At 41.2% G+C, this 26,993-nt stretch overlaps 1 protein-coding gene across 1 annotated transcript; it reads right to left on the bottom strand.

Moving 5' to 3' along the window:
- Positions 1–588: 588 nt before the first annotated feature.
- Positions 589–26,434, bottom strand: ENOSF1 (enolase superfamily member 1). The gene is made up of 16 exons (XM_063130607.1): positions 26,162–26,434; positions 25,179–25,287; positions 18,349–18,464; positions 16,790–16,876; positions 13,192–13,218; positions 11,917–11,989; positions 11,353–11,391; positions 10,939–11,021; positions 9,922–9,956; positions 7,666–7,753; positions 5,879–6,013; positions 5,138–5,179; positions 3,153–3,282; positions 2,650–2,749; positions 2,295–2,376; positions 589–1,028 (listed from the first exon to the last, which is right to left on the bottom strand). The coding sequence occupies exons 1-16, from the start codon at positions 26,243–26,245 to the stop codon at positions 915–917; spliced, it is 1,344 nt and encodes a 447-aa protein (XP_062986677.1). The 5' UTR covers positions 26,246–26,434; the 3' UTR covers positions 589–914.
- Positions 26,435–26,993: the final 559 nt, after the last annotated feature.

The raw sequence follows: 26,993 nt of genomic DNA, 5'->3' as shown, positions 1-26,993 counted from the left end.
CAGGAAAAACCGGCTCAAGCTTTCCCCCCTGAATTTTACAGAGCCTTCATTCCTTTAGCTAAGCCTCTCTCTCTTTTATTTTAGTTCAGCTGAAAAAAAAGAGTGTTTAAATAAAAAATAATTTCTTCCCTGGGAAGGCTCCCATATTTCATGGTATACACTACTGACAACTTCACCAAGAGTCACTAAAGTGATGACAGAAGGTAAATCATGCATCCCTCTTTCCCTTCTTTGAGTCTGTAATTTTATATGCCTGGGATGTCCTAAACCACCATATCCTCACAAAAGCTCTTCTCTTCTCTATCCCTCCTATTATTTCTCGTGCAACTCCTGTCATGTGATTAGGAGAACCGTTTCCCATGCTTGCTCTTATCCAGTGTCTTCACAGGGCTTGGTGTATATTTCAATGTGAGGTTGGTTGCTTGTTCATTTCCTTGCAACCAGGTATTGTATTCCTCTCACACTGCTGACTGGCCCTTACAGCTGATTCTAGGCTGAATGCTCACAATAATCTGTATACCTCTTATTCTTCAGAATTTTGACTTGACCTCTGTAAATGTACAACACCTCAAAAAACTCAACGATATTATAGCATGACATCTACTCATACTTTATTTTAAACTTCTAAACTTGGCAGATACAATCAAAAGTGTGATCTTTCGTTATATAATCCTGTAGTCTCTGGAAAAGCTCCAGGAAAAGTGAATCATATACCCTTTATGCTTAACTATTAAAAGGTTCCTATGAGTTCTATAACTGAGACTGCAAACTATTTTTGTTATATGCAAGCGGGGAAAAGCTTTCTAAAAGCATTCATTTGAATCTGAAACCTTCATGTAGCTTCAGCAAAAACAACTATTTGAGTTGTAAAAATAGCTCTGGGGAATTTAATCTTCAGCCTGAAAACTTTGTGTTTAACTTATTTTAGTTGTATTATGGTCAGCCAGGAGTTTTTGCCAAACTTCCCCTTCTGGAAACTGGTATTTCCTTGCAGAATCTTCTTTCATTTCAGAAGAATATCCAGCTGCCTGAAAAAAATATTTTGTATTTAAATACATCAGTATGCCATTTTAAATAGAAACAAGTCTTACACTTTTGGCCAGAGAGAAAATGTTCTGTTACACAACAGTTCTTGTTCAGCAAATCGTTCATGTTGCTCTTACAGCATAGTAATCTAAATAATTTTAATATATCTAGATATTAATATTTGTAAATGTCACATTTAATATATTTTAAGGCTGTGGTCATCCTAAAATATGAAAACAATATATCTCAATATGAAACAACCTAGAAAACTATCTTAAATTTGCACAAGAATGTTAAAGTAAGCATGGTATAATTTCACAGCAGTAAATACCATAAAAATGTTTCAATATTTATCCATAGCAAATTTTCTTACAAAAGCCAAATTTGCCATAAACTGAACATTTGAAATATTAGCATCTTGTTTGCAGGAATGAAGCTAAAAAGCTGACTTACTTGACAATTATTAGGAGTAATTTTTCAGCATAGTATCCATTAATGCCCAAGAACTAGCGGGACCTACCACTAGCATGGTTTCCATGGAACTAGTAGACGTGCAGCAGCAGTACTAGATACTGCTCATCTAGTGCTCACCAACAGCTCCAGCCATGTTACTTCTATTGGGGAGGGGATGTATGCCTAAAACTACAAGGAAGTTGGATATATAGTCATTTGGCTCCCTATTAACTTTTGAATTGGTTGTCAAGGGTTGCTCCAAAATCAAAGTATTACAACAAAAATGCATTTTGGTTTATATTACTAAGTTAAAATGCACACTGAATAATGTGTCACATTGCAAATCATAAATATTTTGTATGTACAAAATCCACTTAAAAGGTGCCTCAGAAAAAAGAGCTTGATCTACAAATATGCTGAAGCTGTCCTGAATATTCTTGATGGGGAAAGAAGCAGGGGTGTATGTTTATTTTAAAATTCAGTTCGCCATAGGTGATTACAGGAGACAGTTTTTTGTTAGAAGAAATTCTGCAGACACTCTCTTCTAATAACTTTTGAATAAAGTACAGGCAGAAATGCGTCGGGCTTTGTGAAAATAAACACTTTGCATCCTGAGAACCTGTTTCTCCTTTTTTCTGACCTGTGTTGGATGTTCTCCTTTTGTTTTGGGTGTTCTATTTTAAAATTCAAGAACACAATTTGAGTGTGCTTTGAATAAGGTACACCGGGATCTCACTTGCATCCATAAGAAATTCATGGAGAAGCTTATATTATGAGAGCACTGAAAATATTCTGACAGCCAATGCAAAGAATACCTTGGGTGGCATATAGGAAGCATTCATGATTACTACAGGATACTTGAAGTGTTCGTGTAGATGGTCTACGTATTCACACATCCTGGAAGGAAACATAAGGAACAATTCTAAGATTTATACAACCTTATAAGTGTTAAGAATTGCCTATCATGCTCATGAACAGTTTACAGTCTCAAAATGGATTGCATCAAAATTGTGAAAAATGGATCCTGCTTTCATTTAAGAGTGAAAAACCAGAGTTATTGTTATGGAAAAGAAGAGCAGGGTTTTATCTCAACCCCTCAAGTCTAAGTGTTCAAAGCAAAGACGATGAGACTGCATTACAACAGGAAAGAATCGGAGAATTATTACCAACCTGTTCTCAAGGCTACCAGATACTGAAATGTAGTCAAATATTATCAAGTGCTGTACCAACTCACAGAGCCCGACCCCTCCAGCATGAGGACAAACAGGGGCTGCAAGAAAAGTGATAAACTTAATTGGCACTGCTGACAAAAAGCAAACTATAATCCTCCAGAATATGTGACTTCTTTCCAGTGCTTATAATTTATGCCTTTAGCCCAAACTTCAACCTGGTGCCCTCCAGAACTTTTGGACTTCAACTTTCATTAGTCCAGGGATGCTGGAAATTGTAGTCCAAACATCTTGAGAGCACCAGGTTGGGGAAGTCTGCTAAAACTTTTTTTTTAAAAAAAAAATAAGGACAGTGGAAAAATGGCAAACTCCCCAAAAGCTATCTACTTCAGCTATAAAGTATTGTATAAAGATAGGGTGATAATACTTAAGGCCATAAATTAACATCCCTGCTCTAGAATTGATCATAAGAGAGCTTTATTGCTTCATTTTCAAGAGCCTTACTTTGAAACTTTTTGGCCATCAGCAGCACAGACAAGTTTTCATTGACACTTCCCAGCCTGCAACTATCCACTTGCACATAACTCAAGGCCTGGGCCTGTAGAAGCTGCTTAAACACCACTCTATTATGGCACTGTGAATAAACGAAATACAAATTGCTTAGCCAAGATTGTGTAAGGTTGGCAAATTAATGTGAACCGCTAATATATTTTATTATATTTGGTGGTATATAAATGCCACAAATAAAATTCTTATAAAAATAGCAGGACAATCAAAGCAACCGTATAGCAAGTATATTCTAAAGACTTTATGCTATTGTAGGAATTCAAAGCTTGATATTCTATGTTCTAAAACCCTGAATACACACACACACATGCGTATCACTTTTGGCATGCTGAAGTTAGTATGGTTATGGTTTCAGTGCCTTCATTTTTTTCCTTAGAATGTATTAAGGAAATCTATACTTTTGAGTTCTCATATCTTCACATAATTTCCTTCCGTGCACTTCCTTTTGCAATCCTATATATTTACTCAGATATCCCACTGAGTTCAGTGGGGCTTACTCCAAGGTAAATAGGTTATATCAGCCATCCTTGCCTGGTGCCCTCCAGATGTTTTTGACTTCAATTTCTATCAGCCTTATCTAGCATGGCCAATGGTCAGGAAGCCTGAAAGTTGCAGTCCAAAATATATGGATAGCAGATTGGGCAGCATTAGACAAAGATCCTAAAATAAGTTAACTGAGGCAGCAATCTTAAACTGCAGCTGGCCATTGGGGGGGGGGAATCTCTTGGGGGCTTGTCGGATACCCCTGGAGCCTCTAGCTTGGCTTGTATTTGCGAGCCAAGCCCTGGCCTTTTTTCTGAAATCTGGGAACTTTGTTTCATCCCCACCTAAAATTGGCATTTCCCCAGAATCCCTAACATGATGCCTATGGATGTCATTTCCTCAAACCCCAAATTAACAATTCTGCCAGCTGGCCTGACTCATTGCACTCTGAGTCAGGCCAGCTGGTGGAAGACAGAATGGAGTCCAGTGAGCCGAGCTGATGGAAGGTCATCAAGCTCCACCCCCAACTGGATTCCTCCGACATCCCTATCCTAAACATACTTACTGGAATGTCTCACTGAACTTGGGTCTTATTTCAAATACAAAGTATAGAATTACACTGTGAGACTGCACTCCTATACACAAGGGACTTCTTGAACGAACCAGTCTTTGCCTTAGGTGGAAGGGCAGCAGAGAGGGAGGAAACCTAACCTCCCTTGGCAGGTTCTAAAGCCTGGAGCAGCCACTGAAAAGGCCCTCTCAGGTTGTCACTAAATGCACTTCTGAAGGTGATTGTCTCAAAAGAAGGGCCTTTCCAGAAGATTTTAAGAACTTGGCAGGCTTGTATTAGAGAACGTGGTCTTACAGGTAGCTTGGTCCCATACCACATAAGGCTTTATAGGTCATAATCAGCACTTTGACTTCTGCCACAGAACAGACCAGTAGCCAGTGAAGCTGCTATAACAAGCAAGTCACGTGCTCCTTGTAACCAAATCCAGTCAACAGTCTGTCCGCAGCATTCTGGACCAGCTGAAGCGTCTGAAGAGTTTTCAAACCTAAAGCACTTGCAATAGTCCAAATAAGATGTAACTAAGGCATGCAAACTGAATCAAAAGCCACACAAATGGATCAAGATACACCATGTCACCCAAGAATTCCTAGAGGTGGATTTCTTGCAACTTCCCTAAAAAGAGAAGACTGAGTGGTCTAAAATTGTTCAAATCAACTGGATCTAGTGAGAGGTTTTTTTAAAAAAGCAATGGTCATGGTCTCCTTAAAGGTCCTGGGGACCAACCCCTTCCCTCAAGCGGCAATTACAACCTGCCAAAATCCACAGCCATCCCTGCCTGGTTAGATCTCATTGGTTACATCTCAGCAATGCTCAGTGGAATGCCTTCAAAAACATAAAATGAAAATAAGATATTAATAAACAGACTTACTTGCTCTCCTGTTGCAACACCAATCCCTAACGGTGCTAAAGCCTAAAAACAAGAACAACTTATGTTTCTGAGTTTTTCAAAATACTCACAAAGGAAAGCCAAAAAATTATGATTCATTGGTCATTCTGTATTTTACAATGAGAAGAAAGCTGAAGGGAACTTCAAAATTGCTAGTACAGTTCATGCTTCCCACCCCCTTTAATCAATTAGGTGTGAAGAATTACATAAGAGGGTGTGTATGACCATAAGGAATACACTTGGACCACAACTGAGTACAATTATGTACACAAGTCCCACTGAAATCAATGTGGCTTAAGCATGCCTAACTGTTGGATTTTGGCCATGGCGTACATGCGAGACCACCGATGCTCTAATACATTTCGATCATGCATCTCTGGGTAGTGTTACATTTCTCATATAACTGGAACTTTAATCCAAACACATTTAAAAAGTGCATGAATCACATGCATTTTTAGGACTGTTGCTGGCTGGCTCACACATGCAAATATATATCAGCCTTTTATTACAACATTCATAAATATGTTACTCATTTAAGTTTAATGGAATATATGCTGAATGTGTGACAGGATCTTGTAACAAGCATATCTTAATGACTTTTGACAACTGTTTCAGCCTGAACTTTGAATGTTCTAATAAAAATCCCCAGCCAATAAATCACCATTGCTCTCTGGTGGATAGCAACTCTATCAGCTGACTGAAATAGAACACAACCCTTCTGACCTTAGAAATTGTTGCGTGCCCAAGAATATCATCAGGAGAAGTCGGTTCTTCAATCCATAGTGGTTTGAATTCAGCTAGTTTAGTTACCCACTCTATGGCCTCGTCCACTTCCCACCTTTGGTTAGCATCCAGCATCTAAGAATAGTTACAGATGTAATTCACACTATGATGCTATTGAACTCATTGTTATAACAACTGTAACACTGATCTGAGACAGATGGAAAGCATTGAGAATTTGAGCCAAGCTTTCCTTATGACCCAGTCTAGCTTCCTCCTGCTGAAGGGTTAAACAATCCAAATGCTATAGTACCTCCTGGCTAGCATTTCTTAAAATCCGTTAAGATAAGGAAAAATAACAATCAGTTTTATGAACCACTCAGTTTTAAGAAACCAAGCCCTAGTTAGCTAAGACCAACAAAGACTTAAGTTCAGTGAAACATCCTAGCAAGCACACTGAGGCTAAGACCTGATTCAGACAACGTGACAGCCCACCTGGAATTAATTAATCCTTGAGGAGCTGTGGCACATGCCATCTGTCATTATGAATATAAAAGTCCCGGCTTGGGAGAGCCATTATTATTATTATTATTATTATTATTATTATTATTATTTGCATTTTTATACCGCCCAATAGCCGAAGCTCCCTGGGCGGTTCACAAAAACTAAAACCATTCAAAGTATAAAACAAGCAGGATGAAAAACATGATATAAAAACATGGCTTGTTTTATGGCTTGTCGTGTCATTTGAACCCAGGCGGTGGGGGTTATTTGAGGATTAAATAACCCTCACAAAACCCATAGTCTTTTTTAAAGTTATGCAAGGATTGTTTAACCCTCAAATAACTTCCAGTATTTGGGTTCAGACACCATAGCAACTCCTGGATGGGGCTTGTATATTCATAATGGTGGCCTGCACACAGCACAGCTCATTCTGGGTAAATTAACCATGATGGGCTATCCTGTTGTGCAAACTGACCAAGGGCACTCCTGTGCACACTTACCTGGAAGTAAGTCTCATTGAACTTAATGGGCCTTACTTCCAAAGAGGTATTCAAAGGATTGAGCTGAATCAACCATAACACAAAAACATAAATCAGTTTTGACTATGCTAAATATAGTGGTTGGGAAGGTGGTCCCATTTTTTTAAAAATCAAATCTCCTGTCCTTTTATGCTTGAGTCAATGCAAACCATAATACTATGAAACACTACATACACATTTGTGCATGTAGGAGGCTGCCTTATATTGGATCAGACCATTGGCCTATCTAGCCCAGTATTGTTGACAGTGACTGGTAGCAGTTGTTTCAGGCAGGATTTTTTCCAGCCCTCCATATCAGGGATTACTCCTGCGACCTTCTGCATGAAAAGCATACACTCTACCACTGAGCTACAGCTGCTCCCCTTTGGGTAATACATGAAGGCTTCAGTCCTGTTTTTGACATTATTTGTCCATTATGCACAGAATATATTTTCCATCTGATTTGAATTTATTAATATTAGCAGTACTCTTCATGTTGTAAGAAAACAAGACAAATAATTTCAAATCATAACACATATTTTAATATATCTAGATAGATAGAATTTGGGTAAATGCACTAATCAAGTCCATCAAAACTTATGTTGGATACCAAAAAAGCCCAAGAACTCTCCAATTTATCTGTCTATAGTATGCCTGTCTATTTCCATCCATACACAAGTGAGGATTCTGATCATCCATGTGACCCACAGTGATAGATAATTTTATAATAAGACATCTCTTTAGAGGAATTTAAATATACATATATACCAGCTTGTTTTCAGGGCCAATCATTCCTCTAACGAGCGTGCATCTCCGAATGTCATCTTGGAGATCTGCTCCAACTTTTACTTTGAACCTAGAGGCACAGTTAAACACAGATCATTTCTCGAAGACAGCTGGAGCTGTGACAACAGTTTCATTTTTGTGCTCAGATTTAGGAGATGGTCATATGTAATCACTTATTTATTATTAGACCCTATCCTATATAACAGCAGAAAAGTAATAGTAAGAATTCGTGATCAGCAAGCTTTCCTGGGGTCAATTCAGAAGGCACTTGCCTAAAATGACTGATTGGGGCTCGATTCAAATTGGACCAGAATTACCTTGTTTTAAGCTTGGTCAATCTGCACTGCAGGGCTTGTTGCAGGACTACAGCTGTCTTCCCTTCCTCAACCTCCTTGCAAGTCAAGCCGCCAAATGGGATACACAAGAAGACTTGGAGGTCTTCCTATTTCATCCTTCCTCAGCTGAAAACCTGCTGCGCCTTTTCCTTTTCTCCAGATCTTACTGGATACCATTAAAAAGAAAAGCTGCTGTTGCAGCCTTAATACCGCCCTTAACTTTAAATTGTAAACAGCATCCTGAACACAAGGATCCGAAGCCATCATTTCCCAGGGCCCCGAAGTCCGTACTAGAGATCAGGAAACTCTGGGTGCTGCCAGACTAGGCTTTTGTTATTCAATCGCATTGCCTCATTCACAGAATTTTATGAGGGTGCAAAAGACAATGTCTTCCATCTGTAACCCTCCCAGGTTTTCCTGCCAATTCTTCCATCATTTTTCATACCCCCCAAAAATATGTTAAGGAGAAAAAGCAGAAGAGCTGCATGATGACTTCTGATTGGTAGAGCTAGCAGCCCTCCATCTGGAAGCACCGACATCTCTCAGGGGTCACAGTGCTGTTGCACAGCTGAATGTAAAGCAGTAGAGAAATGAGTACACGCCACCCGGTGGGAGGGGGGGAGCAGGGAAAACATGCCCTAACATGAAGGAGCTCATTTGCATATAGAGTTGTGCATGCAACAGTCTCTGGCTGCAGAAGGAGGAGCTGAACTTTGACATGGCTAGTGTTGGAGGTGTTTCCTGGTTTGGGCCTACTGAATCAGTTCTCTTTGCAGCGCACCCCAGTTCCTGATGCTGCTGAATCGGCTCTCTTTGCAGCGCACCCCAGTTCCGGTTGCTGCCACCTACCATCCACCTTATTGCATGCCTGGAGGATCCCTATTCATTCACTGTCTCCTGGGCTTGTGAATAAGACTAAAGGACACAGGCTTCCATTCCCTCCCTACCTAGACCTTGGGAGGGAGATGTGTTAATCAAAAGGTTGTTTTCTATGTTCCGTTTTTGTTGCTTGTTGTCAAACTGAATAAATACCAGTACTTATACCTCAGGTGTGTGGGTGAGGTTGCTACTCAGACATCTCTAAATTGGTGTCCCAGGTTTCCTGGGTGGGGGCTTGAGCCTGAGCTAACCTTAAGGGAAAAACAAACAACCCCTAGACATAGAACCCGGCCCTGGGTACCGACCCAAGGGTTACATGAAGGTGCCCCCCCCCCTTCCTACAGATGCCTCTACCAGGTAGATTTCTTCAAGAAATGGAAGGGAATGGTTATGGCAGTGGAAATGGCTGGTGGTGGAAGTGAACTAATGAGCTATGCCTGAACTTCTAAGAGCTCATAATTAGCCCAGCAGGTCCAAAACAGAGAGGTTTGTAGTCCACATTGAAATGTCAGCAAGTTTTCTTATTACAGATATGTGAGGATATGGTTCATGTGAAATCATGCCATCCTGTTGACTCAGTGGAATTTGAGTATGAGGTTGCGGTCCGATGTCCTGATTCAGCAAGGGTGAATCATACTCTGCACAAATTGGCTTCCTAGATCAGATCTTTGACATGCACAGAGGAGAAAATCTGCATCCAGCATCCTGAGGCATATGCACATGCTTTCATACCCACATATCTAATGCTGAACCAAGGGTTAAGAGTCCTAATCACCTGTCTCGGGGGGGGGGGGCATCATGTACTTGCTCTGCCCCCCGCCCCCAGCTACCAAAGCTGATAGCAACAACTGTTTGCTGCAGTGTATGTGTGCGCACAAAGCAGCATTTGTGCAACCCACTGTATGAAGCAAATTCATCAATTCTGACAAGTAAAAGCAAACCTGTACTCCCCAACATTTCCCCGACATACCAGGACTTCCCTGTTGCACATTTCCTATAAAACGAAGAAGATAATACACTATACCTGGTCCAACCGTCCTTCAGAGCTTCAGTGCAGAGCTGCCAAGAAAGTTACATCTGTCACACAGATGTGTAGCAAGTGAAGGCTGCCATTTGTATAAAAATCCCAATAGCCCGGCTATTAGAACGTGTCTCGTCTTTTGTAGCAGTCAGTTTCATAGGTAAATTGTGTGCTTACACACACTGAAAAGTAACTTGTTTTAACATTTATTGCCAGTTACGTTAGTTGTTCTAGCGGTTGTTTTTTTAAAAAAAGGGAGGAGGGAAAAGCCAGTTCCAAATGTAAGATGCAAGTGTGCCTGCCCCTATTATGTGTAGAAAATGAAGCAGAGTTTGCACATAACACCTACATGAGCATGCTCCCTTTCAGGAGATCTGCCTGTCCCACAAAAGAGCAGCAATCGTGGCAGAGGTGCCTGGAGGGGTTGAGGTTGTAGTGATAGCCAGCAATTTGGATGGTGTTAAAAGGCGTTAAATTCACAGAGGGAGAGACTATCAATGGCCACTTGTCATGATGGCTACATCCTACGTCCAGGATCAGAGGCAGTATGCCTACATACATACACCAGCTGCTGGAGAACATGAGTGGGAGGATGCTATTGCACTCATGCCCTACCTGTGGGCTTCCCACAGGCAGCTGGTTTCCACTGTGTGTACAGAATGCTGGACTAGATGATCCCTTGGTCTGATCTAGCACAGCTCCTCTTATGTAAGCATTTAAACACATTGGCCCTGGTTCACACTAACAGTTCTATGCACAATAAGGGAAGGAACAAAATTCTAAGGTTTGCTCCCACATATCACCCCACATACAACAGCAGGGGATATATGTGAACCAGCCCTAACAGAGACATCAACCCAGACATGTTCCAAAATAGGTAGAAAAAACTAGTTTTTAAAACAGAACTTGCTTTTGAGTCTTTTGCTGTAGTGCCTAAAGACAGCCTAAATTGGTTGTTTTTGCAAAGTGTTTGCGTATCTAAACTAATAGCCAAATGAGAGGAGTGTGGAAGAGCCAAACCTGTTTTAGTTGATCGTCTGGATAGCCTAGCCAGGCACATGATGTGGTATAAGCTGGGTAGCCGTATTTTAACATTTGTTCTTCTACAAAGATAAGGAATGTCACTGGCAGTTAAATGAAACTTCCTTGCGACAGAATCCCTGGGAACACATGGCTAGATTCCTCACAGCAACTGCACATTAGGGTAACAAGGTCCTCTAGAGGAAATTAAAACCCTAGACTCCCACAGGATAATTTACCATTGCATGGAGCAGTTTCCAAAAGTAACCTCTAAAAGAGTGAATGCTACTCCACGATGCATGGAGTGTCATCTTTGGGAAATCAACAGCCATTTCCCGGACCCAGTTCCAGAAGAACCACCTGAATGCATACTAATAATCCAGTAACACCACAAGGAAATGTTTTATTGCTTACCTCTTTCTTTTTTCCCCATCAGACCATTTTGAAGTATTTCTAGTGGAAAGGAAAGAGAACGTGCGACATTAAACCAAAAAGCAAATTGATTCCTATCTTCACTTATAAAAAGTACTTGTTTTGATCAAGCAAAATTATAGTACAAATAATTTTCTAAGGAAATGAAATTGCACTTGCCATATAAATAATTATGGTGTCTATACTATGGAGGTATTGTAGCACTAAGGCTGAGAGCATGAGCTGTGGACTTCAGTTCCCAGTTTAAACTTCAGTGTAATCATGATTTCACTGGGTGATCATAGGTAAGCCATTATTTTTCAACCTCAGTCTCCTCTCTTTTTCCATTTGTAACATGGAGACAGTACAGGTGGGCTCCTATACTGAGCTAGTATAGGTAAAGCACGTTACGCACTGAGGAAAGTACTATATAAACACTAATTATTACTGATGATTACACTTCCAGGCTTGGTCAGTTGAGAGATTTGAGATTAGAAAACATTTGATTAGATCAGACTAAGCTAAATAGAGTAAATGTAGGTTTTTTGGCTTATAAAAATAACTTACTATAAGCTTCTTCTTCTGTCAGCGCATCAGTAATATATCTGAAATCTATGCAAGATAACAACTGTTTGGGATCCTGGTAAAGACAAAAAGGGGACAAACTGACAAATGCCAGTTCACCAAGTCCAGAAATGACGTATGACAAATTCTTTCACCCAGATTGAGATGGCAAGATCCATAGGCAGAAACAGGTTTACATGTACAGGGATCCTTGCTGGATTGGGAACTGCATGTGAACCTACATTGCAAAGCTCATCCAGTTCCCACTGAACTTGAGGGATTAATCGGTTGATGCACATCCATCCAGGCTCACAAGTCTTTGCTGTGTGCGGCTACAGCAAGAATTGGGCCTTTATGCCCCACTCTGCAAATAGTGGCACCTTACTATAGCAGAAGAAAAGAATAATGATGGCAACGGAAGCCAGTGTGGTGTAGTGGCTAAAGTGTTGGACTGGGATTCAGGAGATCCGGGTTCTAGTCCCCACTAGGCCATGGAAACCCACTGGGTGCCTTTGGGCCAATCACAGACTCTCAGCCCAACCCACCTCACAGAGTTGTTGTTGTGAGTTTAAAATGGATAGGAAGAGGAGGATTATGTATGCCGCCTTGGGTTCCTTGGAGGAAAAAAGGCGGGATATAAACGTAATAAATAAATAAATAAATAAATAAGTGATTGAAAAAAACGTCAGTGAGTTTTTTGCTGATTGATATAAATGAAGCATATCAATGTTCCTTTGCATTCTCCCACCGGACGACATTGGGGAGTCAGTAGGGGAAGTGATCGAATGTGATACATGAAGCGTCAATCCATGTAGTTTTATAATCAGGTTTATGTGGATGCAGGATCCCACTGTAGCAAACATCCACTGTGGAAGGAGAGCTGTGCATAGAGGCAAATCTATGTTGAAATGCCACATCTGTAAGTGGTATGACAAGCCAGAGTGAGCTTTATGCTAATGCTCGCAGGCTCTACAACAACCATCCCCAATCTGGTGCCCTCCAAATGTCTTGGACTGCCAGTCCCCAAATTCCCAGCCAGCACACTTCTGGTGCTGCATTTGCTCTTGGATGATTGTTTAAGGCAGAAACAGTTCTGTATAGCAATCCAGGGAGAAGAATGATTGCAAATAAGCTGTGTAGTCTACAAGACTTAGAAGGCTTTCTGGATTCTTTCCGCAAACTATGTAATCAATGAGAAATCTTAATTTGGAAGCATGACTCTATTTTATTATTTTTAGCATCGCAAGTAAACAAATCAATAACAGAGCTTTTTCTTACCATGTCAACGAGCAGCTTCCAAAGAGGCTTGAAAAAGAAGAAGAAATGTTGTGAAACTTTTAAATTGATGTGCTGGAGGTTTGAACATTGTAAATAAATATATAGCAGCTGTTAGGGTAAATTTGCAGCTTACAGCCAGCCACTTACAATGGCCTGGTTCAGGGCTGGCCTTAGGATAAATAGCACCCCAAGTGAGGACTGGTATTGGTGCCCCTCCTCCTGTGGTCTCCTTTGCAGAGCCACCCAGAGGGTTTATGAGGGCTGGTACAGGCATGATGTTGGTGCTCCCCCCTTCAGCTCGGCGCCCCCTGCCCACCTCAGCACCCTGGCCTGGTTCGCATGCAATGACAATCCATAGGTTGTTGGGGTCGTACAGGAACGTGAGAGCTGCTTTACAAAAGAAACGACTTTGCTGCGATATCTGAACGTTCTGAGTTGTTTAAGGAGAAACAACCCACAGTTTTAACCCAACAGCAAACCATGGGATCCTGGTTTGTTTTATAATCCAGGCAGTTCCAAGGCAGTTCGGAACCCATGGGTTGCAACGCGTGAAGCAGGTTGTTGTTTCTTATGCTCTCTTTGCACATGTGAACCAGGAACTGTATGAACTTGCCTGAAGTACAACACCTGCATTTTACAATGAGATGGATCTTGTTCTTTCTCCAGGCTGCAATAGGCTCTCTGCAGTGATCCAATCCGATAAATCCAGGGGTTTATTGATTGATTGCATTTTTATACTGCCCAATAGCCGAAGCTCCCTGGGCGGTTCTTCTTGGGGACTTCTTGTCTCCCTCTGCCAGGCTTGCCACGGGGCGGAGGGGGTCTGAGCTTAGGAGCTGGATCAGGGCAGGCCCATGTGGGAACACCCGGCCCTCACTCTCTGCAGGCAGCATCATCCCCCTTACTTGGAAATCATTCCATTTCCGTAACATTGATTTAGGAGGTGAATGAAATCCTTTCATAATGCACTTAAAATTGCATTTAAGAACAGTCGGGATATAACCTCTTTAAACTATGCTTTCTCATTATTTGGAGGGAGAGCTCTTGGGACATCTCAGTAGAACACCTTTGAATGGGTGGAGCAGACGCAGTAGAGGATTTACCCTAGGTTACTGTGTACTGATCCTGGACCTAGAGACACATTGTATAACAAGTGCAGATGCTGGAAAGGACACTGAGGGAAGAAGTTACTGCTTCTTGCACTGGAGTCTGGTGGCTCTGAAGTTAATTGGATCCATCGCCCCAGTGATGTTGGAGCCACCAGCCCCCACTGGTCTCTTGAAGACCTCTCAGAAATTTCAGTTGGTTCAAACACAACAGCTATTTAGAGGATTGCTGTGGTCGATTGCGTGGGTCATGTCTTGCCAGCTTCATTGGCTTCCCTTGCATAATTCAAGAAGCAGGTACTCATCTGAAAAGCCCAATTTAGCGTGGGATCTCAAGGCCTGCCCGCCCCTGTATGAAACTGCCCATGCTTTAAGATCACCTGGCAAGGCCCTTCTCTGAGTTTCTTTCTAATTCATCCAATATCAACTGATCTTAGAGTGGAGTGCAATGGTAAAAAAAAAAAAATCAGTATAAAACCAATCCATTATGATAATAAACAGTCCAAGGTCAGTCTAGAAGTAATTGGAGAAGGGGGCTGTGGCATTACCCCACAATTGATTATATTGTATATGTCTGAATTAGTATGTCTGGTAAGTCAGGGATGTTAGAACTGAGTGGGTGTGGTTTATGATGTAATAGATAGGGGAGGAAGAGGAGTATATAAGGAGTGTGATGGGAGTTGTGGAGGGGAGTGTTTTTAGGTTTTGTTTTCTTGTGTTTTTTATTTGTAAAGTAAGAAGAGTTTGGATTCTAGGGACTTAGGATTGGTGTAAAGCGAGTGAGGTGGTTGGTGTGTGGAGAGTTTAGATTAGGCAGGATTGAAAGTATTATATTTTATTTAAAGCCTTTAAATAACAATACATTTATTATTATTTTGTTAGCTATCAAATACCACGTGTCAGCTTCGCATTATTTACCTGCCTTACAGTTATTAAACACCCACACCAGAGTATTCCCAGAGTATATTTAGAGCAGATCCTGCATTAAACCTGTTTGGGGGTTTAAGCTAGGGGAAAGGTTTTTATTAACCCTCCCTCCTCAGGTTTTCAGGTGGTGGTGCTTGGCTTGAGAAGGGTCTATGCGACGGGCCTAGTGTAAAGGTTGATGATGTCACAGGCTCCTCCCTTGAATACCCCGTCAATTTAAGCATGTTACAGCAGAAGATTGGCAAAACCTTCTGACAATCGCAACAACCCAAATGCTCCCCTTCCAATAATTAGGCGGCTGAAAATTTGGGAGAAAAACAGGAGTGGTCAGAGACACCCTGTCCACCTTCCTGAGCCACTATATTGCACATGGTTCTGCACCTTCATTCTAAAGCTAAGGCAGCCTCCTTCCTTGGAGGCTCCCAAGAAATGGTGGCTCAGTGATAGAGCACGTGTTTTGCTTCCAGAAGGTCCCAGGTTCAATCCCTGACATCTCCAGGGATTGCTAGAGAAGATTCATGCCTGAAACCTGGAGAGCTGCTGCCAGTCAGCATCGACAAGACTGGGCTAGATGGACTGAATGATCTGTCTCAGTACAAGTTAGCTTCCCATGTTTTTAGATTCTAGCAAAAAATAACAGTAAAGTAGATCCCTCAAGCCTAAGTCTGAACTGAAGAGATAGTGAGAAGATTTGCCTGTATCAGCAGCAGGTTTCCTATACTTAATGTTTTTGAAGTGCTGTTATATGGAATTTTAACACTTGCTTTAGGACTGCGGTGAGGATATTGAGCTCCATGACACCAGTGATTTATCGCACACTCGCCATTCCTAGTATATGGTTTCGCAGCGCAGTACTCACATGACATCATCCCTGTCCTGCACTCATCTTGTCCCTTCCCCCACTTGTTGCGTTTTATTTTGGTGCAGAGAAAGTCTGGATTATTTTACCCTCTTGCTTTTTCCTTAGTTGGGGTGTGTGCTAATGGAGTCATGCTGATGAAAGGGGCGGGTGGGGCGGTTGTCTTCATCCAGCACATCATCGTAGGGACTTGTAAGTCAGTTTAATGGACCTTTTAGTGCTCCAACACCTCCTCATTGCCTGCAGAAGTGGAGCCCAGATGAAACTTTAAATGCTAGATAACATAGCCAGAGCGAGGGGGGGGGAGATCCCACACCCATCAGAGTACCACAACCAATGAACTGGAGGAGGAAGGAGAAGGGGCGGGACGGAGTGGAAGAGCAAACAAGCGAAAACCCACATGAAAGGGACAGTGTGTGAGGGAATCCTTGACGTGCTTGTGAAATGGAGGTAAAAAACGTGGAGACAAACCATAGGGGGAAAAATAGGTGTTATGGAGCCCATTGTCTCAAATAATAAAAACTACAGAATATCACGGATATAAATTTCTCTGTAATTTAAGTCCCTAACATTCCAGGCACTTAAACCTAGGCTGGTGTTTACATCTCCGCACAATGTAAAAAGCTAATACTGGAAAGTGGAATAGAACACTACTTGCTAAGTCACAAACAGCAACATGCTTGTCTCCTTGTTCCAAAGCCATTACCTTCCCTTCCTGTTTGGCCCACAAGTCCCAGATGGCATTCAGAATAGCAGCCGTGGCCAAATGCACGGCCCCTTTCTCTGGACCAATCTGTTGACAAAACAAACAACGTCATCAATGTCGTATGGCGGCCATGCAGAGGTAAGTGTAACTTGGCTTCTCCCAAAGGGGATCTAAAGCGTTTACATTACCGACCTAAGGCAGCCTCCTTCCTTGGAGGCTTTCAAGAAATGGTTAGACAGGTCTGCCAGATACGTATTAGCTACAGGATATCTTGTTTTCTTGAATGACAAGCCATGGTTCCTTGCAACTCTATAAACCTATAATCCTTGGTTACCAGACCTGCTGGGCTTATATATTCATATGGAGACAGACAGCGAGACTTAGGTAAATTGAATTCAATTCTACTCATAGCTGTAGTAATTTGCAGCTAGTATTCACTAGTGTGCTCCCACACAAAGCTGCAAGCACACATATGCTCTCTAGGCATGGTTATCTAAATGCAATACTTACTATCCCCCTAGCTCAGGGATGGCTAACTTCTGTACTCTTGGAGCTGTCTACATTTGCCAGCCTGTCATCACATTTTCAGACATTCAACAGATTCATGAATAATTTGAACACTGCTTTGCAATTCCTGACTTTCCATGTTTCAGATATTCACTGTAACATTTTCATTACGTTATAAATGTTTATTATTTGTATGATATCAGCAGTCCTTAAAATGCTCAGAAAAAAGGTGAACAAGGAATGACATGATAGAAGTGTACATCATCCCATGACACTGAATGGGGGGAGATTCAGGACAGATAAAAGAGAAGTACTTCTTCACGCAGGGCATAGTTAACACTATGGAATTCAGTACCACAAGATGCAGTGATAGCCACTAACTTGGCAGGCTTTAAAAGGGGATTAGACAAATTCACAGAGGATAAGGCTATCGATGGCTACTAGTCGATGGCTATATATTACCTACATTATCAGAGGAAGTACGCCTGCACATATTGACTGGGGATCATGAGCAGAAGGATGTTAGATGCACTCAAGCCCTGCTTGTGAGCTTCCTATTCGAGCAACTGCTTGGCAAATATGTGAAAAGTATGCTGGACTAGATCCACCTTGGTTCTGATTCAGCAGGGCTCTTCTTATGTTCAAAACGTAACATTGCCTTGCAAACTACCACAACACGGGGAGCACCATTTTCTTGTATTGTTTGGGATTTGCACAAGAGCAGCATTCAGGGAGTATTTATTAAAAATGTCTAAAAAAATTTAAAAAGGAAGGTGGGCAAAAGCTTTTGAAAGCTGCATCAGTATAAGAACTCAAACAACATTAGGCCTAGATTGTACCAAGCAAACCCTGCCACTTATTGGGTTTTCTGCTTACCTCTTACCTCCATGATACTTATCCAACAGAAGGATCAATATTTAAACAGAATTCTCATATATATATATATATATATATATATATATATATATATATATACACACCCACACCCACACCCACACCCACTTTTGCATTCATGTGTTCATCTTATTCCAAAATGCTGTAAAATATCTTACCCATCGGAGCTGCCCATCACTGGTGAGCTGCCTGTAGAAGCCTCGAAAATCACCAATTATTTCGCTCAAGTCTTTATCAACCACGTGAACAGAGAGTGCATTGACTGCACAGACAACTGCAAAACATACCAAATGGCTTGAGGTTTTTGATACTGCATTCCCTGTATTGTTCAGGATTTTCAAAGAATTGGTTTGAAATACACGACACACAAACAAGTCTTGGGGGAAAGAACACAGAAAGTGAAATGCCAGTTTGGCCATGGACTCTGCTTGGATGACTAGCTCTTAGCAACCTTATATAAAATATGATTTTGTTGTGACTTAAATTCCTGTTTTTGCCTTTCCCTACTGAACACAGGGTGGCTAACAACAAAACAATATAAAATTGCAATATAATAAAGACACATAACAACCCAAAAAGAGCCAGTAAAAATAACAGCCAATTAAAATGAAAGCACCATAGGAACATAGGAAACTTCCTTATATGGAATCAAACCATGGGTCCATCTAGCTCAGTATTGTCAACACTGACTGGCAGCGGCTCTCCAGGTTTTCAGGCAGGATTCCTTCCCAGCCCTATCTGATGTTGGGAATTGAACCTGGGACCTTTTGCATGCAAAGCAGGTGCCCTATCACTGAGCTACAGCACCTCCCTGAGAAACCAATGAAGGGCAGGTCATAAATAATAATAAAAAAGAAAAGAACAGCAAATGAAATAGGTAATCAGGCCAACAGCTTATCTAAGCAAGAAGGCCTTCGCCTGCTGGAAGAAGGAGGCCTAGGCAGCCCCCACTAGGGCAGGGAGTTTAAACTCTGGTTGCAACTACTGAGAAAGCCTTCTCCTGTGTCTTGGCCAAGCACAGTTCAGATACTGGGTTTACTCCTGGGCAGGTTAATAGGAAGGCAGGTAACCTGGTCCCACACCATTATGACAAAATTAGTGTTTTAAGAGTAAGCAAGTAGTTGACTGAAAACCAAAAGATAAATTAGGGATATAATTGGTGTAATATATATATATATATATATATATATATATATATATATAGAGAGAGAGAGAGAGAGAGAGAGAGAGAGAGAGAGAGAGAGAGAGAGAGTAGGAGCTGGATTTCACTGTAGAGGGAACTCTACACAAATTCAATGTAGAAATGCCTACTAGCTTGAATGGGTTTTAAAGAGGATTAGACAAATTCATAAAGGAAAAATCTATTAAGGGCTACTAGTCATGATGGCCTATATGCAACTTCCATGTTCAGAGGCATAAATATGGAAGTTGCATGGTATACCAGTTACTGGGGAGCAACAACAGGAGATGGCTGTTGCCTTTATGCCCTGGTGGGGGCACCCCAAAGGAATCTGGTTTGCCACTATGGGAAACAGGATGCAAGTATTTAACATCTCTTACATTCTAGAACAGGGTGGACAAATTGTTGCTCCACAGATGTTTTGGCCTATAATTCCCATAACCCTTTACCATTAGCTATGGTAGCTAGGGCTGATGGGAGTTGTAGGCCAAAATCTCTGAAGGGCATCAAATTGCCCACTCCTGTTCTAGAAAAAACCGGGGCCATGGATTGATGGCAGTTTCTGACCTATACTTGAAATAAAGGGAAACTGGCTCTGAAAAAAAATGTGAACAGCTACTTCAAAAGGGTCTGATTCATTGTGTAAGACCTTCCTGTGCTTATTGGGCAAGGTCTAATTGTTCTGCAACATAAATAAAGCTCATTTGTTTATGACGGCACTGCTATGCTATCATGGAACTGCAACTAAATTTCACAAGAACATGGGATTGCATGTTGAGAATTTGCCACCAATTCCTTCATCTAATACAAAAGAAAATCAAGGTTCAAAATGCGACCAGCCATTCTCAACACAATTTTAGGAGGAATTAGAGGTGGGTGGGACCATCAAGTTACACAATAGAATTCTTAATTTGGGCAAAAAGAGAGAGCAAAATTCCAAAGCAATTGCATGTCCCTGATACATTTCTAGTAGAAGCAGGATTAGATAAGGTTTTGGTCTATTTAAAAGTTATCTGGATGATGCGAGCCAAACTTTCTTATGTCATACTTTTGGTGATTTGTCTGGCTATTCAATTAATTGTTCAAAGTCAGAAATAATGCCGATTGGCGATAACATACATTCTAGTTTATTAGCCAACTGGCAATTTCGTTGGTGCTCTAATTCCATCACTTATTTGGGAATAATCATTACCAGAGACATATGATTAAATTAAATATAAACAAATTGATTAATGATATTTCATGAGATATTGATAGATGGGCATCCTTAAAGTTAAATTTATGGGGCAAGGTTAACACACTTAAGATGAATACTATACCTTGAATTGTTTACATTATATATGGAATCCCTTGACTTATACCTAGCAAGTATTTACAAAAATGTAATACTTTGTTTTGTAAATTCTTTTGGGGATCCTCTACACCAAGAATATCCCTGAAAAGGATACAACTTCCAATCAATGGTGGGTTTGGCTTTCCAGACCTTGCTATATACCATCAGGCTTATTTGCTCACCTGCACTGAATTTTGGTCCTTTCCATTTAGATTCAGTTTTCCACTTTGGTCAGTTTTGGAATCATCCTGTCTGGAGCCTCTTTCCAAATGGGTGGCATTAGTTCTTGGCATATTAAAACGGAAAGGGCTCCTTCCCTAATCTTAGCAGTTAGAGATGTGTGGCATATAACATCACACCAATTATACAGTAGTTTGATCCATTTTCTCATGCTAAACTGACTATATGGGGAAATCCAGATTTAAAAATATGAAAGAAAATGTTTTTATGGTGGACTTGGACAGACAGAATGATTTTTACCCTGGATCAATTATTGGGTGCAGATTAGGAGTTTGTTATTTTCAGCTCTGTGTGATAAATTTAAATTACATGCCACAGCTGAATGGCAGTATATTCAACTACATCATTTAATATAATCTAGATTTGGCCCTGCATCTTCCACTGCTTCAGAATCACCTTTGCTATTGGAAGCACTTATTGAGGCTGACTAGGTAAATCGACCCACAATACATGTTTATAAATGCTTATTATCAGTGTATAAATGTGATACAATGGGGCTTCAGCAGGAATGGAATAGGGAATTGGAATGTCCCATTTTTTTAAAATCAAAACACTATTTTGGCATCGGTATCTGATATGTCAATGGATCTCCGATTACGTCTTATCTAGCCAAAATTACTAATTGTTGGAAGTGTCACACAGCTAATGTTTCATATCTTCTGGAAATGTCCAATAGCTGCTGCCTTTTGGGAGGAAATTATCAGATGCATACTGTGGCGTCACCAGCCTCTGTGATGTCTATTATGACTGAGCAGACGTGGTGGTTAAACAAAATAAGAATAAAGTTTATTCATATAGAAAAAAGATTTTAAATGACACTTTAAGATTATTCTACTAACCACCTCCAAATCCTATAACCCCACTTTCTTAATACTATCCGGAAACAAGCCTCTACTAAACCCCACTCATTCCTACCCTCACTAACTCACTAACCCTGACTGATTCTGCTAATTGCCCCAAAATTCCTTAACTGTCTCTCACTCCCCCTCCTCTCTCTCCATTCATATCAACCAACCAATCAGATGACACCATTCATACTGCTCACCATTCTAACTCCCCCTCCCACTTACCATTTCCTGAAAATAAAAGAATCCCAACCTGAACCAAACGCTTAAACATACACATATAAACAATAACATAAATTATCATTTTGTCACACGTATATTTTGAGAAAGCTCTTTAATATTTCCGGATGTATATGTCATCTTAAATTACGTACCGGCTTCTTGGAAAATAACACACGGTCAACAAAAATGGATTTTTTGTGCCCTTTTGACCGCAAAAAGAATTATTCTACAACATTGGAAAGATAAAACCACACTCCCTATAATGCAGTGGACTGAAGACTTAACAACATTAGCAATATTTGAAAGAGTGGCACACAAGTGCCATTTAAGAATGGACCTATTCAGACATTTGGTTTGCCTTTACAGACGTTTATGTGTAATATCTGCTTCTTTTTTCATTTAGAAATTGCGGTATTTGAATCTGAGACTTTTGAAATATGTAGTTGTATGTGTCTATTTTTTTTTCTTTTATGGTTTTTATTTTGTTTAAAAATTCACAGTTAAAAATTCAGAAAAAAAAGGTCAACTGTGAGGAATGGAAGTGGTAAAGGATACCAAAAGAGAAGTACAAGGCATATAATCCGATTAAGGGTATAACAGCTGTTTGAGCGACATCACGGCTTGTAATATGTTTTGGATGTTGAGGCGAGACACTGCAGTGGAGCGGAAAGGCTTTAATGGATTACAGTTTTGTCACTGTTACGCTCTGGTCGGAAGAAGCCGCAGGTGGCTAAAAGGTTACTATACTAAAGAGAACCCAAAACCGGTGGGAGAACTGCTCAGCGATTTTGCACTGGGAGGTGATGTGAAGCAGAAAGGAGCCACAAGGATTCTCAAGAAAAAGAGTAGCTGATATTGCTACTGTGTGTTATACCGCCTTTGTTCTCAGTGTTGTTCACATTTGCAACATTACACATCACCATTTTATACACACATGCTGGTAAATGAAAGATTCACTACTTGAGACCAGTGCGTGCATTAGTTCTTGAAATGGGAAGCGCACTACTGAAGAGCATAGAAAGCTTTTTAAGAAACAAAGTTTTCGTCAGGTTGACTGACAGAGGTGTAATTCTACACAGATAAGTAGGTCAAAGTGTCTCAAAATGGGGTTGGGGAGGGAGATTTTTCCACCAATGGGAACCTGCTGTGTATGCACAGTTAGAAAGAGAGATTTACATGACAGTTTTTTCCAGGCATGTGCTATAGGTCTGTAATGGTAAGGCCATCATGTGTGAGAATCTTAGAGCACAATCCTATGCATGTTTAGGCCAAAAAAAAAAAAAAAAGTCCTACAACTCCCAGACAGCTTGTATGAAAGGAGTTCTTCGCAACTTGCTGAACTACCAAAGGAGTAGAAAGGCATCAAGGCCAATATTCAAGCATTAAACAACTAAAGCCCAAAGTCACATCCACATAAGAAAACTATTTACAAATGTTTGCTTGTCAGCAGAGTCACTGTGACAGTATAGGGCTTCTGCATAAGTAGGGCTGATTGAGGAATTACAGCCACCCCATGAAAACAACAAAGACCATCTCTGTATTTGACAGCATATGATGGGCTCTTTAAGGCATTAGCTGAATTGTTATGGCTGTCATTGAAGTTTTATGGGATGGCAGCATATTAGCTGTTTTATATTTTGTATGTTTTAATTTTGTTTAACTTGTCCTCAGATTTCTTTGAGGAAATCATTTATTTTTTAATAATAATAATAATAATAATAATAATAATAATAATAATAATAATAATAATAAAAAAATCTCTTTTCTCACTATGGTGGTTTTTCTAGAAGGACATGATGGGCTTTGCCAAGTCATGCTGTCTTTTACTGACTCAGGAATTTCCTGATTACTGAGCATGTTTCGAGTATGACTGCTTTCTGGACATTAGCGTGGATGTATTTTGATAGGCCCAGTTTCTGAAGGTTTTCTGTATACCTTTTTTGATGTGATGCCAGTGACTGATGTGACTAAGGGAATAATTGTGACCTTTTCCTGTTGCCATAGTTCTTTAACTTCCATAGCCAGTGATGTATATTTTTCTCTTTTTTTCTCTTCCTTTTCAACAACATTTTTGTCATAAGGTATTGCTATATTGATGAGGTAAGTGCTTTCCTCCCTTTTTGTCTGTAACTGTTATGTCTGGTCAGTTGCAAGATATTGTGTTGTCCGTCTGAATTGTTCTGTCCCAGTATATTTTATGATCAGCATTTTCCAAGATTGGATGGCCAGTTGTTGGTGAATTATTTTTGCAGCTGTATTGTGTCTGTCCGTATAGTCCATTCCTGCCAGAATTTTACATTCTCCTGTTACATGGTCTATTGCATTGCTGCTGTTTTTATCTGGTTGAGCTTTTATATTGTATTTTATATTATGGTTTTATATTGTTGTTTTATACTTTGAATGTTTTTAATTTTTGTGAACTGCCCAGAGAGCTCCAGCTATAGGGCGGTATAGAAATGTAATAAATAAATAAATAAATAAATAAATATTGTTTCTTGGAACTGATGACATTTCTTACAAAAATCTGTTGTTACACTGTTGTCTTTCATGATGTATCTTTGGTAGGTCTTGGTGGTGATGATGATTATAGCCATCACCCTGGGAAAAAGGCAGCTGATGAAAAACACTTTTTGGCAGCCAGGGATGTGGGGGGCTATAATGATAGCAACTCTTAAATGCTCTGTATAAGGCAACAAGAAGTAACAAGTTTTGCAGGTACTCGTGAGACTGAACTAGTGTTAACACTTACAAGAGTACTTTTGGTGATGAGCTAACCACTCTTTAACTGATCTCCAAAAGGATTTAATGGCCTTACTCCCTTCCCCTCTCTTTGGCTTTGCAGTAGCCTGGCTCATGCGTGTGACTTATCTCCACAAAGAGCAAGAAAGCTCTTGAAATCCCACAATGCAGTTAGACTGTTACAATGGCTCATCTCAGAGCACTCGTCACCCACAGATATTTTGCACTACAACACCAGAAATCACCAACTGTTGGCCTTGCTGGGTGGGGTTGATGTGAGTTATAGTTCAAAACATTTAGAGGGTGCCACATTGGAGAAAGCTGCCTTAGAGAGATTATTTCCAGAGAGGAAGGAAGGCAGGATTTAAACCAAAATTCTCGTGGCAATTTAGGACTACTTTAAAATTAGGGGCAGTGTTAACAACTTACCCACTTCCGTGCCCTTGCCCAGTGTAAAAGTTAATCCATAACCCTTGAGCCCATCAGGAGCATCCGTTTCAATTACAACATAGGCTGCAGAATAGTCTGGGTCAGGATGCTAAACAGAAAAGCAGAAAACACCCAATAGTGACGTGCACAACTCCTTGCGAGAGCCACAGAGCCCCGTCTTTTAACATATATCACTACCAGAGGAGCCTCTTTCAGCCCAAGGGCCAAATTCAATTTCAGAGAAGGCGTTGGGGGCTGGGTTCCAGTGGTGGGTGGGTTCAAAGGCCAAGGGATGGGGCCAAAGCCACACAAAAGAAAATACCAGCACATTGTAGCTTAGAGCTCTCACTGCTAGTAACTGAGCCTTAGGGGAGGCATTTCAACCTTTCAGAATGGGGTGCGGGTGGCAGATGGGAAACCACTATTATTATTTTTTGCTATGGGCTGAAAGGGGGTGGGGCCAGGGGAAGCCCTCAAGCCTGGGGCTCCCCGTTCCTGCTGTCAAGCAACCTGCCCATCCAGAAATTGCTGTCTGAGAGGCAGCATGGTGTCAGAGGCAGGACAGATCAGACAAGGAACAAAACTAAAGTAGCCGGCTAGTACAGGAGCAAGCAACTTATGGCCCTCCAGTGAAGTTGGACTGCAACTCCTATCAGATCTAGACAACACAGCCAACGTTGAGGCATGATGGGATCAATATCAGGAGGCCCACAAGTTGCTCACCCCAAGGACTAGCAACTTCGAGAGCTGCCTCTCCCCGCCCCCAGCCCCGCTCTGATTAGCTTGGCGAAGGCGCCTAATAGCGCAAATCCTAAATATGTTTACTCAGAAGTAGGTACCCTTAAGTTCAGTGGGCTTACTCCCAGGTAAGTGAAGTCTTCCTTTTACTACACAGCGATGAGCGAACGGTCTGCAGCCGATGGGGGCGTCCCGCAGTCTACGCCGCTGCTTTGCATAGAGCGCCCGGCGGCTGCAGCTCTTACCATCGCATCGGAGCCATGGTGGGCCAGAGACGTGGGGAAACGGACGTCGCTCACGGCCAGGGCCGTGATCCTTCCTCTGCCCATCGCTACAAAGAAACTCCGCCTGGGGCTTCGGGCACGTCGGAAGTAGCTGCTACAGCGCCCCTCTGCCCAGGCCCGGCGAACTACTCCGAAGTGTCGATTGCTACACCAGACGCTGGGCGGGTGCTCACGCCCCACGGGCCGCCGGAGAGGGAAGCAAAGGCGGGGAAGAACCAGAGGCGGCGTTTGAGAAAGGGGCGGCCCGGCAATGCAGAAAGAGGCTCGATATGGCGACCGTCCAAAACATGTTTTATCCTCGCCTTGTTAAAGTCTGTTGGACTTAGAGCGCAATCTTATACATGTTCCGACCGGAAAAAGTCCTACAACTCCCAGCATGCCCCAAACAGCTGGCTGGGGCATGCTGGGAGTTGTAGGACTTTTTCCGGTCGGAACATGCATAGGGCTGCGCCTTCACTATCCAGTAAAATTTTAGAATGTTTTAAGGATGTTTTAATCATGTATGCTATATTTTTAATCAGTTCTTAATGTGTTTTATATTCACTGTTGTTCCCCGCCTCGATCCAAGTGGAGAGGCGGGTAAGAATTTTATTATTATTATTATTATTATTATTATTATTATTATTATTATTATTATTAATGTTCGCAAGAAGTAATGGTTACAATGCTCTTGTTGGAGACACAAAGGGTCCTGGCGAGGTGAACTTCTGCAGTGTTTGAAATGATTTGCTGTGAAAAGAAAGTTCTGCATATGTAATTTCTAAGTAGAATTTCCCAACCAGGTGCCCTCCAG

The sequence above is a fragment of the Elgaria multicarinata genome, chromosome 7 (assembly GCF_023053635.1).
Source record: "Elgaria multicarinata webbii isolate HBS135686 ecotype San Diego chromosome 7, rElgMul1.1.pri, whole genome shotgun sequence".
NCBI lineage: Eukaryota > Metazoa > Chordata > Lepidosauria > Squamata > Anguidae > Elgaria > Elgaria multicarinata.
The sequence above is the reverse complement of the archived record's forward strand: the minus strand, read 5'-3'. Positions and strand labels throughout refer to the sequence as shown.

Coding starts and splice junctions, on each gene's coding strand:
- ENOSF1 (XM_063130607.1), bottom strand. CDS start 26,245: ATGGGCAGAGGAAGGATCACGGCCCTGGCCGTGAGCGACGTCCGTTTC. Junction 9,957..10,938: donor CAGACGATCAACTAAAACAG/GTTTGGCTCTTC, acceptor CTTTCTTGGCAG/CTCTGCACTGAAGCTCTGAA. Junction 6,014..7,665: donor TTGGCCCTGAAAACAAGCTG/GTATATATGTAT, acceptor AACTATTCTTAG/ATGCTGGATGCTAACCAAAG.